General features: G+C 47.3%; 1 protein-coding gene across 3 annotated transcripts; it reads left to right on the top strand.

Annotated features, from left to right (window-relative positions):
* Positions 1-1,534: 1,534 nt before the first annotated feature.
* On the top strand, positions 1,535-13,751 carry RNF5 (ring finger protein 5). 3 transcript variants are annotated; one of them, XM_054978998.1, is made up of 6 exons: positions 1,535-1,759; positions 5,189-5,207; positions 6,378-6,490; positions 10,933-10,987; positions 11,443-11,554; positions 12,391-13,751. In XM_054978998.1, exons 1-6 carry the CDS (start codon positions 1,620-1,622, stop codon positions 12,474-12,476), a joined length of 525 nt encoding a protein of 174 aa, XP_054834973.1. In that variant the 5' UTR covers positions 1,535-1,619; the 3' UTR covers positions 12,477-13,751. The 3 variants fall into 3 exon arrangements, with proteins under 3 accessions (XP_054834973.1, XP_054834972.1, XP_054834974.1); XM_054978997.1 differs by having other exon boundaries at positions 12,388-13,751; XM_054978999.1 differs by lacking the exons at positions 1,535-1,759; positions 5,189-5,207 and adding an exon at positions 5,868-6,056 and having other exon boundaries at positions 12,388-13,751.
* The last annotated feature ends 3,870 nt before the right edge of the window (positions 13,752-17,621 follow it).

Raw genomic sequence — 17,621 nt, 5'->3', positions numbered from 1 at the left:
ATGTCCTGGAATTACAGCTGGTCTCCAGGCAACAGAGACCAATTCCCCTGGAGAAAATTGCTGCTTTGAAGGGTGAGTACTATGGCATTATACCCCTCTGAGGCCCCTCCACTCCCCAAACCCCGCCCTCTATAGGCTCCACCCCCCCAACTCCTGGCCTGGACCTGGCGACCCTACGGCTATACAAGTGTACTCAGAGAAACAATAACTATAAGCATTCCAAACTTCCTCTGTCCCATGCTGGGCTCTCCTTGGAGCACACAGAGGATGAAGCCTGCTCACCTGTTCCATCCACCTGAGTTCATGACCCTGTTCCACTGGGACTTTGCTTGGTCTATAAAGGGCTGGTAGAAGTGGGTTGGCGTGGCAATGGGCACAATTATGATGCCCAGGGTTGCCATGACAATGGCAGGAATGATTATCACTGTAACAGTCTAATCTCACGTCTGGCAGTAAATCTAACTTGAGTCCAACCGGACTTTCTTCCTAGTAAGTGTGTTTAAGAATAGCTTCTTAAATTGTGATGTAAACTTTAGGATTTCTGATGGGTTATAGTGTTGTGGTGGTGACTCTGGGTGGCAAGGAATGGAAGTAAAGAGTTGCAGCAATGGGCAGCGTGTTACCACAGGAGTAGCAATGTTGTGTTGGGTGTCTTTGACTTTATACCATGATAGGGGTGGGTGGGCTGTGATGTGTTTGGTTTGTCACAAGAAAATAGCATTTTTTAAAGCTGATGTAGGCTGCAGTGGTGCTGATGGAGAACACGTTGTCATGCCAACAGCATCTGTTAAACAGCTGCACGGTTGCTATGATGACATCTCAGGGGTTTTTTTTTTTTCAGTTAGACCAGTTGACACAGTTTCGCAATTTTTGCCCAGAGGGTTTTGCAATTGTTTTCTGTGGTGATGGACTCTGGGCTAACGGTTACAGCAGAAACAGGAGACGGCGTGTGATTTGTGTGGATAGTGAGTGAATTTATTTTTATTTATTTCCATTTAAAGCCCGCCTAGGACAACTGTAGTTTAGGTTACAGTTTATTGATAATTCAGGCACCTGGCAGGAAATGACCTTTGACCCTTCAATAACCCTTCCTCTCATAAAGGGACAAGCATAGTACAGCTCAGCGCTGGATCAGACTCCGCCCATCGCTTTGCCCGGAGGATCCGCTTCCTAAATTGGCCAAAGAAAACATCGATTAAGGTTCGTTCCGCCCAACTGCAGGCTGTGGCCAATAAAAGCCGACACTTCGTATATCTGGCTTTTTGAGAGGTTTGCATTTCTGTCCATCAAAGGCAAGCCCCTCTCTCCACCCCCCCCCCGTCACATGAGATTTTATTTTGATCGATGAACGAAGGTGGAGAAATAAAACTCTTCAGCCACTAATAGTGGCGCTTATTTTGACAGCCAGCTAACATAACCAATTAAAAAAGTTTTAAGAGCCCACAGAGGACTGTAGGCGGGACTAACCCAAATGTGCGCAATCGGCTTCCTGGAAACTACAATTGATCGCCGCTCATTCCAACGAAATGTCGGCAGGCCGTGAAGGACGAGGAGATAGACCAATCGCTGTACAGCAGGCGTTTCCAGCAGCCCTCCTGTGGCTCAAGTGAGGGCGGAAGATGGCGGCGGCCGGGACGGGTCCGGGAGAACCGGACGGGGGGTCCGAGGGGTCAAATCGCGACCGGAGCGCCTTTGAGTGCAATATCTGTTTGGAGCCTGCAAGAGAAGCAGTCATTGGCCTCTGCGGCCACTTATATTGGTGAGGTGGGGTCGGGGCTGAAGAGGGAGTGGTGGAGGGGAGGGATATTGGAGGAGCGTGGTTGAGCTGGAGGTAGCATGCAAGGGCCAAGGATGGTGGTCTACATAGAAAGTTGCCACAATGTGTTTTAAAAGCCCCCTTTGTAGCATTATGTTCGGCAAATAGAGCAGATAGAGGTCTTTCCTTCTTCGTCTTATCCTCCTGCCGGGAAGAACTTCACCTGTTGATCTTCTGCCTGCCCAGGTTGCTGTTTAAGGCATAGAACCAGGCCCCGTTTTTAACAGTGGCATGCATGAAAGAGGTGTGGGTGGGTCAGAAGAAGCTCCAAACCATGTTGAAATGAAAGTGTCCTTTTTAAAGGGTGTGCAGGGTCTTGTTTTCTGTTGGGGGTGGGTTGTAAAGAGGCCTTCTTTCACAGCTGCAAGTGTCTGGACTGCCTCCCTCTTGCTTTATGGGTTCAGTTCAAGAGGATGGTTATGTTGGTTAATGTGGCTTTGGCTCATTGCAAGAGTATGACGTAAATAAATATCTGCTTTGTATGCAGAAGGTCCCAGGTTCAGTCCCTGGCATCTTCCAGTCTAAAAAAAGTGATATGAAAGACGTCTTTCTGAGACTTTCAAGAGCCACTGCCATGCAGGGTAGAAATTACTGAGCTGGATAATCAGTATAAGGCAGCTGCATGTGGTTATGTTACCTACTGTGCCCTGCCTAACAGGCCCACTCTGCTGCTTTCTGTCATATGTTTTGCCATCCAAGATGTTCCTGCCGGTTCCCGTGGCTCTCCTGTCCTTGATGTTATCTTCTTAACAATCCTGTTCCACTGAGAAAGAGTAGCTGGCCCAGGGTCAGCCAATGAGCTTCTTGGTTGAGTAACAGGATTTCAGTCCAGTGGCGCCTTAGAGACCAACAAGATTTCCAGGGTGTAAGCTTTCAAGAGTCAGAGCTCCCTTCTTCAGAGTAAGTGTTGGGACCAGAGTCTCCCCATCCATCTCTGACAATCTAATCACTACAACACACTGCACACACTCTCTGTATCAGTGTGAGTACCCCTGCTATATACCACCACGACTTTTAAGAGAGTTTCAGGTGGGCAGTTGTGGGGGTCTGCCTTTGAAGAACGAGATATGGGTCCATGGCACCTTAAAGACCAACTTTAAGGTGCTACTGAGGACCCAGATCTTAACCTTTAAGGCAGTGGCCAAAACATGCCCCTTAATGTGCCAGAGCAGGAATCCTCCCAGGCCATGCTGCTATTTGAAACCCTCTTATCTTGGAGGTTCTCCAAAGCCTGACCCTTCGCATTATTGGCCAGCAGCACCAAGCATCTGTAGCCCAAGTGCCTTGTTCGAACAAGACAGAGTAGAAACCACTGAACCTTTGGAACTTGGCAGGAGGGAGGTCAGTTATACCAAAACGAAGGAGCAGAGCTTCGGTAGGAGAGAGTCGAGCATGGAGAGATTTTGCTTGGTTGATATTGTTCCTTGGCTCCTTGATAAGAAGTGGGATATGTATTAAATCAAGAAAGGAGGGACTCCAAAAGAACTGGCAAAAGAGATCTTGGGAATAAAAAGTGGAATGGATATACTGAGCAAGAAATGGGGGCGGTGGGGGAATGTTCCAAGTCAGAAAATGTTTTGAAATAAAAGTAAAAGCCAGCGTGATGGTGTGGTTGCAGAGTAGGGCCTGGAAGTCCCAGGTGCAAATCCCCGTTCTGCCATAAGTAACCTTTGTCCAGTCAGCCTCCATTCAGACTAACATACCTCACAGATTGTTAAGTATTTATTTACTGTATTTATACCCTGACCTTTCCACTGGGGACCCAAAGCAGCATACATCATTCTCCTCCATTTTATCCTCACAACATCCCTGTGAAGAAAGGATAGGCTGAGAGAGCTTGAGAGGATAAAGTGGAGAAGAGACACCCACACATGCTGCCCTGAGCTCCTTGGGAAAAGGGCAGGATAAAAATGACAGATGTTTAAAATCTGCCTGAGTGTCCTGGATAGCTTTTTAAAAAGAGAGCCAACTATGGCTATGGACTTACATATCATTGGAAACACAGTGGGATTTGCTTCTGAGTAAACATTATGTTGTGGGGCATGATGACTTTCGTAATGATAAAATTACTTGACTCTAGCCTATTGCAGTGGTTCCCAGCCCTTTCAAATATAATAATGATTAAAGCGCAATACAAAATGTCCTTTGTGGAGAGAATTCTCAGTCCAGGCCGTGGCCAAGGCTCTCCCCGCCATGACTTTAGCAATGGCACTACCTCTCTTTTTGTAAGGCAAGCCGCCCTCAGTGGCCTAGTGCACACCTGGGGGCCTCAAATGGAGGTGGCCCAATGCCACAGCAGAATAGATGGACCTAGTTAGGGAGACACGCCGTGCTGTGGCAAGCAGGCTAAGACAAAGATACAAAGAGGCTCCTATCGACAAATACAACCTGTTAGAAGGTGGGAAACGGCATGTGTAGGAAAGTAAAAATAAATCAAATAAATGAAAAAGCAATGAAGGTCAAAGTGAAGGTATATATTGAATGTAGCTAGGACGCCACATTTGATTCATTGTGTCACGGTGCTGTAAGATTTCTTTCCTGTAATGTTTGTATGGTGGATCAAGTTTTCACCCCTGAGGAGGTTACATTAACGAAACATCAGGTATCCTGCCAGCCCTGGGAGCATCTTCTGACGTCCCGACACCACCGGTACCAACTTAAAAGGAAAAAGAAACTTATTGTAAAGGACATGTACTTACAAATATAAGAATACAGTACTTACCTTGTTTCTGATTGTGTTATACTGTGGAAGCTTACCTGTTGGATACCTTCCCAGTTGAAGTTTCTCGCTGCACCTGTTGAATTGCAAAGGACATATACATACAAATATAAGAATATAGCACTTACCTTGTTTCTGATTGTTATACTGTGGAAGCTTACCTGTTGGATGGCTTCCAAGTTGGAGTTTCTTGGTGTACCTGTTGAACTTTCTTGTTAATAATTAATGATCACATAAAGATTTTTCAGTGAATTGTTTATTGGTTTACAGTGGTCCATGTAGTGTAAGTATATGTATAGAAGGTACTGTGAAGTCTATACTCTCAATATATTCAATATATACCTTTACTTCGACCTTCATTGCTTTCTCGTGCGTGGTTTTCCACCTTCTAACAGGTGGCAAGCAGGCTGGCAGATGAAGCCCAGCAGAGAGTGGGGAGGCATGGCTGCTGTTGGGGGGCAGGCACAGAACCCTGCCCAAGCTGGATGGATTTGTTTGACCCCTGCCAATAAATCCATGCCCCTTCAGGGGCCCACAGGTTGGGAACCAGTGGTCTATAGTTTTCTAGCAGAACAATTTTTACCTTTGAAAGAGCTTCCTGCCGTTTATCAACGATGTGTCTGAGTAAAACAACGTTTCTTCTCTTTTTCTAGCTGGCCTTGCCTCCACCAGGTGAGTCCTTTTGGATCTTTTACTGGGTATATATGTGTGTGTACGGTGGAGGTTAAAAGGCTTATATCTGTGGCTAAAGGACTCATTGTATTATTTATTAAAAATATTATAAGTCCCCCCCCTTCCCTTTTCTTCCATTACATTGGGACCCAAGGCAGATGGTGATGCAACTATAAGCCAATGACAAACAGCCGGCACTGTCAAGAACTCGCTTTGCCCCGAAGACAGAGGATGAATCGGCCTTTGAGACCAGCAGATATTCATTTAAAAGGATCTTGCAGCCTCACTTGATCCCTAAGGGAGGGGGAGATTTCCAAAATATGGGAGATAGATTAGGCTGGGAGTGTGTGATTTGTCCAGGGTCAGCCAGTGAGCATCCATGGCAGAGTGGGGATTCAAACCGAAGTCTTCCGGATCCTAGAACAACTCTAACCACTACACAGTGCTGGGTTTCGGCTGGCAACAGCTGAAAAGGAACAGCTGGGTCGAGCAATCTCCATTCGGCCTTGATTGTGGGCCTTCCAGGGGTTTTGGATAGAATGCTAAGCAAGATGGACTTTTGATCTCGCCTAGTGAAATATTTCTTACTACTACCTCAGACCTTGAACTGAACTCTCTGTGGGTGGCCGCACTTTATTTTGCAAAAGGACAGTGCTGAATTTCAGGTCTGCCCGTAAAACTTCCTCCCAGCGTTGCAGACACATGGAGACCAATCACGGTCTCTCGGTGATCAGGACAGAGCACTCTGCATGTGATTAGTGGCACCTCTTAATTATGAGTGCTTTTGTGTATCTTGGGCAGAACTCTATCCCTGAAATGCAGCTCAAGGTGGAAATTACTTATTTTAAGGTACCTTCTGTGCCACTGTTCTTCATCCCAAGGGGAACTCCTGCAAGGTCTTTGAATTTTCACTTTGACTTTCTTCTGGCTTATTTAATGGTGACTAGATAGCATTCTGGTGCGTGCTGAACTTAACCCCTTCTGACACCTGTATGTTTAGGCCTGGGGGACACACTGTGATTTTAACTGAGGCTAACGCTTCTGACAGAGAGGGTATTGGTCTGGCTGCTATGGGTGGAGGGTGTGGCTACTGCTCAAATCTGTATTTTTGGAAGTCAGGCAAGAGGGTGAGCGCTTTTCTTCATTATTTATCATACTTTTCCTACCTAGTGGCTAGAAACACGGCCTGAGCGCCAGGAGTGTCCCGTCTGCAAGGCAGGAATCAGCCGTGACAAAGTCATCCCTCTCTATGGTCGTGGTAGCTCTGCCCAGCAGGACCCCAGGTAACCCTTTCCCCCACTGGGTTTTCCTTCTTCTTTTCGCTTTTGACCGGCCTCTGTAGAGCTGGAGTGTCTCTCTCTTGCTCTTTCTTTGTCCTGGAACATTAATTGCTCTTTGCCCAGCAAAATCTCCGGCATTTGGTCATCAGCCACAGGGGCTGTTTTGTGTCTCCTTTTCAGAGAAAGGGAAGATGGTATTGTAAACAGACACAATGATAAAATATAAATTGATTGAGGTTGCAAATAGCGCCTTTAAAAGCACTTTTTAAAAGAAGCTGTGTGAATTAGATCTCTCTCTCCCGCTCTCCTGCTCCCCACTTTGGCATCTTAAACTAATACATATCCACATTTCCTTACTATGACTTGCCACAGTAAGTTTTAAGTGATGGACATGTTGGAGAACATACTGAGAACACCTGCTGTGGGTTGCTGTGTTCACAATATGCTTGTTGTCCCATTTATTATAAGGAAGTTAGTGCCTTCATTAATGAGATACTAACTACACTCCAATGGTCCTCGTGAAACTTGGACGTATACTGCACGGAATGACATTCCTCACAAAGTCATCCCTTGAAATGATGAGTCTGGGAAACGGAGGACAGAGTTCCCTGCAGATAAATTTTCTTGAGAATAGGCAACCTTGTCTTTCTTCGCAAGAAGTGTTCTGGCACGTCTGCCTAGGAGCAGAACAGTTTGTAAGTGTTTCAGACAGCAGGTTGGCTAGTCTGCCTCCCAGCAAATTTACTTGCAGTAAACATGCCAGCCTTCCGTTTGACATGGCAGGCTGCGGCATGTTCTGGGGAGCAGTTACGGTGTTGATTCTCATGGATTCGTGCTGCATAGACCCTTACAAGGTCGAATGAGAAAAGGGCCGCTGCTGCGGGAGCAGTCTTGTTACCCGAATTGCTATACACCTGGAGTCCCTGTAACAAGCAAAGGCCGCCCCTTGCTGGCCCAGAACAAACGTGTGTATTGCACGGTATTTAAACAATATGTTGAGATCTTTAACCTGTGTATACCGAAGTCTAGAGTTTTTATTGAGATAACATACGCTGAATTAAACAGCTGTTACAAACGTTTGGAAGGCAGGATGATTGCCAATAGGAAGGACTTACGGAGGGGTCTTTGAAGGACTTATGAGACCAGCTTCGACATACTAAAAATATGGAGAAAGTTGACCCACGTGTTATGGGCACACTCGGGTCATTTCGTAGAAAAAGCGGCAGGAACTCATTAGCACAACTCATTTGCATATGCCACGCCCCTTGACACCACCAGAAGTGTGTCATTAGCATAACTGACTTGCATATGCCCCACCCCCTGACATCACCTATCCTGGCCATTCACGGCCGAAATTGGGCCCAAAATGGCAAAAAGGGGCTGAAAATGGCCGAAAAGGGGCCCAAAATGGTCAGGATTGGGCCACTGCTGAGCGGGAGAGTGATCCACCACCCATCAGAGGCCTGATCCTGGCCGTTTCGGGACCAATTCTGGCTGTTTTGGGTATGATCCTGGCCATTTGGGGCCTGAATTGGGTCGTTTCGGCCCCGATCCAGGCTGAAATGGGCCCCAAATGTCATGACCTTTTTGGAGAACTACCGGAACTGCGTTCCTGCACGTTCCCCCTCAAAATGAGCCCTGGGCACACTCAACAAAAGTGGTTACAGGAGCTGGAGGAAACGGTAAGCCCTACCCCCAATCCCTTTTTCCCTGCTTACCCCAGTATAGCTGCAGTCTAAAGCATCCTTACTGGGAATCAAATCCCATTAAGCCCTAAGACGGGCTTCATTGAGAGAGACCTTAAAGGAGCTTGGATTCCTCTCAGGTTGGCATCTGACTTGACGGATGCGCATACTAGTAATTTAACTGCCCGTCTTTCCTCCTTCCCCTGTGCAAATTCAGGAAATCTAGCTACCTACCTCTATTTTTTTTTTAAAAAAAGTTAAAACTGTTGCATGAATGTGTGTCTGTCCATTTGTTCATCCTCTTACGTATTTTCAAGAGAACATTCTTCCCAGAGACAAAATTTTTTCAGGGATTGGGGCAGAGGATAAATGTTCTGGAGGAACAGCCAGTGCTATACATATGAAGCTGCCCCATACCGAATCAGACCGTCGATCCACAAAACTTAGTGTTGTCTTCTCAGACTGGCAGCAGCTCTCCAGGGTCTTAGTTGGAGGTCTTTCACATCACCCACTAACTGATCCTTCCATCTGGAGATGCCAGGGAGTGAACCTGGGACCGCCTGCGTGCAAGGCGAAGGCTCTCCCGCTGAGCCACAGCGCCCCCCCCCACACAGCTGTCCTCTGATGCAAAGTTGCAGAACTCGTTGTTTTTCTCTTTTCCTTCAGAGCTTGACCCTGGAGAAGAACAGGAAGGTTTGGAACTGAACTCCAGCCCAGCCTCCCTGTTCTGTGTGTCTGCCCTTTCCCCAGAGAGATTTATTTCTGGGTAAACTGGCTGAAGATAAAGTGGAACCAGAGCAGGAACTGAGAACAGGATGGCCCTACAAACAAAACAACTAAACTCCCAAGAGGATCTCAAAACAGACTTCTCTAACCACACAAACAGAGGCACGCTCAGTTTTGGCATGGGAGGTTGTTACCTTTCACATCTATGTTCAGTCATTCATCCGAGTAGCATACGTTGTTCTCCTCTCCTCCGTTTGACTCTCACAACAATACTGTGAGGTTGGTTGTGCCACGCTACTGTGACTGGCCCAGGGTCACCCAGGGGATTTCGGGTGGGGATTTAAACCTCGGTCTCTTCCTGTCAAATTCTCTAACCTGCTGTATCACCACATATCTTGGCTGAGGTTGTCCAAGGCTTTTTGCATACACCTGTGTATTCCTTGATAACATTGTGCAAATATGGAATTTGGTAACTGGGTGCCGGATTTATTTATTCAGATACTTCATTTATACCCTACATTTCTCCCCAGTAGGGACCCAAAATGACACACAACAGTCTCCCTTCATTTTTATCCTCACAACAGCCACCCTGTGAGGTAGGCTAGGCTGAATGTATGTGGCTGGCCTGAAGTCACCGAGGGCAGAATGGTGACTTGCCCTTCTGAGAATCTGTCCATGCCTTTTTTAAAAAAGCATCTGTCTGTCGGAGATGTACTGGAGGCAATTCCAGTTGGGTGTAGTGGTCAGAGAGTTGGATGAAGACCTGGGTTAAAACCCCTCCCTCCACCTTGGAAGCTTGCAGGCTGACTCTTGCGCACAGGCTAATCTGTCACACAGAATTGTTGTGAGGATAAAATGAGGAAGCCGCAGCTATGTACGCTGCTGTGAAAAGGAAGGGTAGGAGAAAAATGTGCTAAATGGCCAGGTGGAGCTCTATAAACGTGGGAGGAGTCCTGGCAGGGCCCTAAGCAGGATTGGAGGTAACCAGAAGACCAGGCTCCGTATCCAACATCGCTCCTTGGTCCTCTCCACAACTAGTATTTCTTCAGTTCATATGAAACAGGGATTCACTTCTACATGATACAGTGCTGGCTACGGGCTTAATTGGCTTCCAGAAGGTTATTTAGATAGCTTTGTAGATGAGAGGTCTATTAACAGCCCTGGCAGCTGAAAGCAAACTTCCATGTGCAGAGGCAGTGTATCTCTGAATGCCAGGTGCTGGAATGAGGCACGCTCCAGAAGAAGCCTGTCCTGCTCCTTGGAACCATTTAGAGATCCTGTTTGGGGGGGAAAGGGGCTGCTGAACTAGATGGGGATTGGCCAGTTCCGGCAAGATCCTTCTTTTGCAGCAGAACTGCAAAATGTGTAGGCGAAATAAACATTTGCGCTTCATTTGCCCTTCTGATGTAAGCGAAGGGCTGTGGCTTAGTCATCAAGCTGTGATGCGTCTTTTATGCACGAAGGTTCAGTCCCCAGGTTCTCTGGTATAACATGGCCAGACCTTTCTCTGCCCGAGATCCCGGAGAGCCAAGCAGAGGAGACAGCACTAAGTTGGGTGGACCTGTGGTTTCATTCCCTGTGTTTGTATGTGTATGTTATGATCCAGTTTACATAAACGCTGTGGTTTTGTGCACAGGTAGACCTTGGCTTCTCGTTTCCTTTTCAAATCAAGAAGCAAGTATTTACCCCATGTGAAGGTATGCTTGGAAGCACACCCGGGCAATGCCAGTGAGGTTTACGGAATGAAGGTTTCCCTGCGAGTAGGACAACAGGGCTCAATGCCACTCAAGGTGCCTGCCCACTGCAGTTAGTGGGAGAAAGCGGCAGACCATGCTGTATATAATAAATAAGCCAGCCTGCATCGTTCGTTTGAATCAGGGTGACTTGGACGAGAAGCAAAATTCGGCTTATTGCTTTATAGACCCTGCCCTAGCCTTTTGTGTTGTGTGCTGGGGAAGACTGGAGGAGGTGAGAACCAGTGGTGGCAAGGCAGGGCCATCCAGCTTGCTTTCATCTTTTTCCATTTTCACACAGGTTGAAGACTCCTCCCCGGCCACGGGGGCAGCGCCCGGAGCCCGAGTCTCGAGGGGTGAGTGCGCTGTGACTGCAGACCCCACCCTCCATCTGTCTGTTTCTGCAATTTTATCCTGCCCTTTCTCCAAAGAGCATATGTTGCTCTCGCCATAATTTTATCCCCACACCTGTAAGGTGAAAGGACATGACTGGCTGGAGATCACTTATTGAGCTTCGTGGCTGATTGGGACTTGAACTCGGGTCTTCTCGAGTCTAGTCCAAAACCCTAGCTGGTGCACTGGCATCCCATCTGCCTTTTGCAACAGAAAAACAGGTTTTACTTACCATAACTGTTGTTCATCTAGGTCTTCCGTGCAGGCACACATGGGACTGCGCATGCGCAGGCCTGCCGATACCGGAGATTTTTATAGCTCCTAACCACTAGGGGGCGCTCCAGCCTCCAAGCGCGCATCTGCCTTTTGCAACAGAATTATAACTTCCTTCTCCACCCCCTTCCCCCCCTACTGGCAGGGCATGGGCGGCTTCCCCGATGCAGCCACTGGCTTCCATATGGCATTTGGCATTGGCGCATTCCCCTTTGGGTTTTTTGCTACCGGTTACAGTGCCCCGGGAGAAAGAGCAGGTAAGGTTCTGCTTTTCATGTTGGGTTAAAACTTGTCACGAGATCTAATTCGGCACTTTCACAGCTACCCCTTTGTAGTCATCAAGGAACACAACCCAGGATGGCGCTATGCAGATGAGATGTAGCTTGATCGATCCCTAATGGCTGGAGTCACTGGGGGCAGGGGGCAGGCTTTTCCCTTACCTCAATGAAGTGTCCCTTGACTTTCTCCCATACAGTTGAATTGTTAACATTCAGTCCAGGGGTTGGGGGAGAGAATCATTACTTTGGGAGGCAAGACCTGTCCTTTGCATGATACCAGCTCTCCCACTGTCCATTCCCTGTCCACGGTGATAGATTTTTGGTGACCTGAAGGTAATTTTTAATTGAATTACTGGTGATCAGAGGAGTTAGGCTGCCTGCGAGCCTCATTGAGAGTCCCACAGGGCCCTGCGTTTACCCGTTTGGGGGAGAGGCTGTGGCTCAGTGTGGTCGGGCATCTGCTTGGCATGCGGAAAGTCCCCAGTTCAATCCCCAGCATCTCCACGTAAAAGGATCAGGTACCAGATTGTGCAAAAGACTCTGCTGGAGACCTTGGGGAGTCACTGCCAGTTGAAGTAGAAGATCGTGACCTTGATCAGCCAAGGGCTTTGGTCAGAAGGAAGCCATTTCAGTGTGTTGGGTGTGGCGGCTGGATGTGCGTGAGGAAGTGCAGGAACCTGTGCCCACTCTCGCGTTCCCCAAACCCACTTTAGATAGGATCTTCCTGCAAGGATCGTAGCAAACCATGGGTGGCATTAGTGACAACCGCCTGGTGTTCACATCTCACCTCCTCCCCTTCTCTTTTTGCACAGAAGCAGACGCTGTCAGAGCATCCAGCTGGCAAGATTCTCTGTTTCTCTTCATTGCCATCTTCTTTTTCTTCTGGCTGCTGAGCATCTGATTGGACACTTGCCGGACTTGCCCTATACTTAAAAGACTTCAGAACTGGATAGGAGGGCTTGGACATTGGTTGGGGAGGGCGAGGGTGGAATTGTTTCCAGGCTGCACAGACTGGGCAGGAGGGCTCAAAACTATGGGGTGAAGGTGCGACTTGGGGGTGATGCTTCTCTGTTAACCATTCCCTCTCCCTCCCCACGTGCGTCTTACAAAAGAATTAAAGGATGTAATAGGACTAATTTGACGATTGTGCTGAAGGGGAGGGAGGGGGGAAGTTCTGCAACTTAGTTGGGTTGGGGCTCTCAGAATTATCATACAGAACTGATTTTTCTAAGGGGCTAAATCAAAGAGGTTTGGAAGTGGCTGATGGCTGGTGGTTGTCTGCCTGAGAGCCGACTCTGACTCTCGGCAGGCTGCTTTTTGACTCACCAAATACTGCGCTGCTCATCCGCTGCTTTTTGCACATCTGCAAGGGTGGTGTGGGCATGTGCCATCTTGGTTGATTGGCACTACAGGTGATTCAGAATTGAGAGAGAGCGTGTAGGCTGATGTGCAGTTTTTCTTAATCTCTGCATTCCTTGGTTGACTTTTTTCCCTCCACCTTCGTTCATGGCTTATAATCCTGTCCTTCACTAGAGTCGGCGCTGTGCAGAAATTGAGAGTGCCTTGGCTCTGTCTGCAAGCTTTTACAACCTAGTGAAACATGAGGGATAGGAGCTTGGAAAAGAAGGAGTGTGTGGAGAATGTCCCCTTACTTGCCTTCAAAGATGGGACATAAAAGCATTATGTCCCAAAATGCATGCAGAAAAGAAACGATGCAAAAGCAGACACTCAGTGGAGGGGAGCAGTTATTGGAGGTGCCCCCAATGTTAGCATCTCTTGATCCCACCACTAGACTGGAAATTGGTTTGGCATGCCTTGATATCGGGGGGCCACACACACACCGGCCCCAATGTGGCAAGAGAGAAGTCCCTTCATGGCTTGTTCTGTGGAGTATGAGAATTAGTCTGTTTTTGCCAAGACGCTAGCTAGTTGAGCTAAAGCAATAATCGCAGGGCGATTGGCTGTATTTTGCTTATGGGAGGAGGGGGGATCATGGTCAGGAAGGAACATCACTGATTTAGGGGGGTCGTGGCAGGTTGAAGGACATCCTTAGCTTGAATAACAGTATTTCATGGTCCAGAAATCTCTGTGAAAATGCAAAATTTTTTTGACTGACCAAGCAGAGACTTGGTGTAAATTTAACCAATACTGTAATTAAATTAACCCACAATTCTTATTCCTGGTGCTGGGATAGTGGCTGTTTATTATTAGATTTTGTCTGTGTGTGTGTGAGAGAGAGAGAGAGAGAACTTTACAAGTGTATAGTGAGTAGCTTATTTTGCATTAACTTGCTTTGCCATTTGGAAGATTGGGGGGGCATACAAAAACTGCTTAATTCCTTGAAATCCCCCCCCCCCAGTATCTTCTGATACATCATCAGTCATTGAATGTGCATTTTTTATTTTATAGCAACAGGGCTTGTCTTGTCCTTGCAGCTCACGTTCATTGGCATAACTGTCCCCCTCCCCCACCCCATTCTGGTTCTTCCTCCTCCAAGTTTGCTTTCTGTCTTCCTGGCACAGTTCCCTATGCTAAAGGTCCCCGCTGGCTGATTTTGCCCCTCATTTTTCTGCCTTGGATTAGATCAACCTTGTAAGACCACCTTGGCTAGAAAAACAGGGTGTATATCTTAAGTAATCAGTTCATGCCGGGATGGTTCTGCTACCCAGCACTTAGGCAGGTGAGCCTTTCCTTAAGCCACAGGTCTTAGCCTGTTACAGCATAGGCATTGCAAGAGGGGAATACTATTTCTGGAACTGGGTGGAAGAGACTGGAAGACAATCCTCCTCTCATGGCAGAATCTCACACTTGTGCCTTTCCCTTAAACTCTGGCCCCCATGAGTGTCAAAGAAGCTTGACCGATATCAGTCTGTCTGCAGAGCAGGTCGCTCTAGCAAGTGAGCCTGGCTGTACGAAGGGAGAGCCCAAACTCCAGCCAGGGTTATCATTAGCCACAATTGTCTTGGAGGGGAAATAGGTAAAGGTAGTCCCCTGTGCAAGCACCGAGTCATTACTGATCCATGGAGGGATGTCACATCACATTTTCTTGGCAGCCTTTTTACAGGGTAGTTTGCCATTGCCTTCCCCCGTCATCTGCACTTTACCCCCAGGAAACTGGGTACTCATTTTACCGACCACGGAAGGATGGAAGGCAGAGTCAACCTTGAGCTGGCTGCCTGAACCCGGGTTCCGCCAGGATCGAACTCGGGTCGTGAGCAGAGCTTGGACTGCAGTGCTGCAGCTTACCACTCTGCGCCACGGGGCTCTTACCCAGGGGAAATACTTTAAATTCTCCAAAGTAGAAATAATGGGAAACTGCCAGTGGAAAAAATATATTTTATTGTATAGGCAAGAAAAAAAAACCTGTACAAGTGAGGGAGTGGTTGAGGGAGGGGAGTATCCAGAGAAGTAGACTAGTTTTCACCTCTTTAGCATTGAAGTCTAGTTTCCCCCCTCCTAAAGTCCTTCGCTAGAGCTTTCCTGCCTGTACATGTTTTTTTGTTTGAGGATTGCCTTGCTCTGTCCTCTGTTCACAGATCCAGAGGTCTGGCCTTTCCCCAATCTTGTGGGAACTTGGGGGGTGGCACCTCTGTGCCTTTTCGTAACAGCCAATTCAACAGGTAAAAAGTTTCCTTCTGCTATTGCCAACATCGCTGTTGGAGACACCAGGGCTCTCTGCTGGGACTGAAGTGCCCGGCCAGCCTCTGCAGATGAAGCCGCTTTGTACCCAGCGCAGAAGAGCATGGAGCAGCTTGCCTTGGCCCAGCGTTAACGAGAGAGTTCGTTTAGCCCAGAAGAGGTGTATTTTTGTTCTTTGGAAGTAGAGGTGTGGGTTGTTCTGTAGGAAGAAGGGCTTTTTAGAAAAAGATAATAGGTGGCAGTTTAGGGGAGTAGAAACTGGTCAAAAAGCACAAATTCGGGAGTGTGCAGATTACAGTGAATTTGCTTAAAGCTACCTGATTGTAAGAAGAATAAAAAAAAATGTTATACAGTGACATTTTCAAACTGGGCAAATGATTCTACCACCTTAACTATAGGAAATGGGAAGGGTGAGACGTGCGTCTTTCCCCTTTAAGCCTCTTGCCACTTTGAAACTGTTTCTGGAGGGGGAAATATTGGAAGAGTAAACCTCATGTTTTAAATTGGATAAAGGACACCAGGGAGTACTGTCTGTCTAGTTTGGAAGCCTCCTTGGATGCACGCACAAAATAATTTGCTTTCACTCTTGCCTTTGTCCAAAGCGACTCGTGTCTGAGGTCTCACAAATAAGGGTTAAAATGCCCTTATAAATACTTGCTGGAAAGAGCAGAGATGCCTTTTGATCACTTTATCAGACCAGCTTGGGTGTATGGTATGAGAATAAGTGAATTAATCTGAACATTTGGCCCTAGGTTTTGAATGAATTTTCTTCCTCCATTTCACACCCCACCTTCAGAAATATATTCCTAAATAGCTCCAGTCTTCACTACACCCCTGTCGGTATATACTTGGGAGTATATCCCATTAAAATAAGTGGGAATCACTTCTGTGTCAGTCAGGAATGGGATGTGTGTGGATGAATAAACACTGCAGACAAAAATGGTTTAACAGTCATTTCACCAGTCCCAGAGAACTGAGATTTCCAACAGACTCACTCCAACTTCAATTCCCAGGGCTGAGGGAGCTGTGTTGGTATAGAATGAGTGTGTGTGTGTGTGTGTATAAAACTTGTAGTATTATATACCCATGAATAATCAGCTCAGTTCTTTAGTGAAAGAATTTTCTAACAATGACCCCCAAATGAGTACAAATTTCAGACTGTCCACCCCCTCTTGCTGTTCTGCAATAGCATGCTTGTATGCAGCTCTTAAAGCTTTCAGTGCAATGTAACACCTCCACTCCCCCTGCTAGCCTGTGTCACACTTCCTTCGCTCAAGGTATGAAAGGACCCATAGTTAAAATTGCCAGCTTGATTTCCAAAGATTGCTACGTGCCATGGGGATATGATCCCAGGTTTCGGTAGAAGAGCCAACAGCAAAAAGTTCTGCTGGCTCATGTGGCCTGGTTAGGGAAACACATGGGGAGGGGGGGGGAGTGTCCTGTCCCTTTAAAAAAGGCTTAATGGGATATTATTTACCTCTTTGCCATGAAAAGCTTCAATGCCCATTTCCATACATTAAGCCTCTATTAAAAGTCCAGGCCACACTACTACAGGCTTGTTGGAAACTAGACTGCAGGGCTTTTTTTCAGCTGGAACGCGATGGAACGGAGTTCCGGAACCTCTGGAGAATGGTCACATGGCTGGTGGCCCCGCCCCCTGATCTCCAGAGGGGAGTTGAGATTGCCCTCCGCGCCGCTCAGCGGCGCGGAGGGCAATCTCAACTCCCCTCTGTCTGGAGATCAGGGGGCAGGGCCACCAGCCATGTGACCATTTTCTCCTAGTGCAACCCACTGAGTTCCACCACCTCTTTTCCCAGAAAAAAAAGCCCTGCTAGATTGGATATGGTGAAAGGAACATGCTTGTGTTTCAGCAAGGCATTGGCGTGTGCAAGTGCAACAGCAGTGTTTGCCAAGCTCTGCAACCTGAGGTTTTTAAGATGGAAGTTGCCAGTGATTCAACTTGGCACCTTATACATGCTCTGCCACAGGCCTACAGCACTCTGCTGTTACCTACCATGCTTCTTTAGGGTCAACAGGCCAGGGATAGGACATGGGGCGCCTATACAGGGAGCACATTTGGGTGCTCTGCAGCCCCATGTAGCAGTTTGTGAATGAAATGAGGGCCAAAAACAACCCCAAATCCTAAGTGTAGATGTATGAATTGTACAACTTGGGCATGCGCACAAAGTGAAAATGATGGTGCTTTACTTGAAAGCCGTTGGCTTCACTAAAAAAGCAAACCTGACAAGCAGTACAAACTGCTGGCTTTTATGCACACAAAATCTGGCAACTCTGGTTTTTTTCCCTTCTGTTGAGTTGGCAACCCTACCTAGCATTATTCTCTTCCAAACCCTGTTGTCAGTAGGTTACATCATTCTAATTCTCCCACTTCCAAATACCTGACGAT

The sequence above is a fragment of the Eublepharis macularius genome, chromosome 4 (genome assembly GCF_028583425.1).
Source record: "Eublepharis macularius isolate TG4126 chromosome 4, MPM_Emac_v1.0, whole genome shotgun sequence".
Taxonomy (NCBI): Eukaryota; Metazoa; Chordata; class Lepidosauria; order Squamata; family Eublepharidae; genus Eublepharis; species Eublepharis macularius.
This window is presented reverse-complemented; position numbering and strand designations above follow the sequence as displayed.

What these genes read in the sequence shown, in the direction of transcription:
- RNF5 (XM_054978997.1), top strand. Translation starts at nt 1,620, where the DNA reads ATGGCGGCGGCCGGGACGGGTCCGGGAGAACCGGACGGGGGGTCCGAG. An exon ending in TCTGCCCAGCAGGACCCCAG is followed by an intron (nt 6,491 to 10,932) that starts GTAACCCTTTCC and finishes ATTTTCACACAG; the next exon opens with GTTGAAGACTCCTCCCCGGC. An exon ending in CGGAGCCCGAGTCTCGAGGG is followed by an intron (nt 10,988 to 11,442) that starts GTGAGTGCGCTG and finishes CCCTACTGGCAG; the next exon opens with GGCATGGGCGGCTTCCCCGA.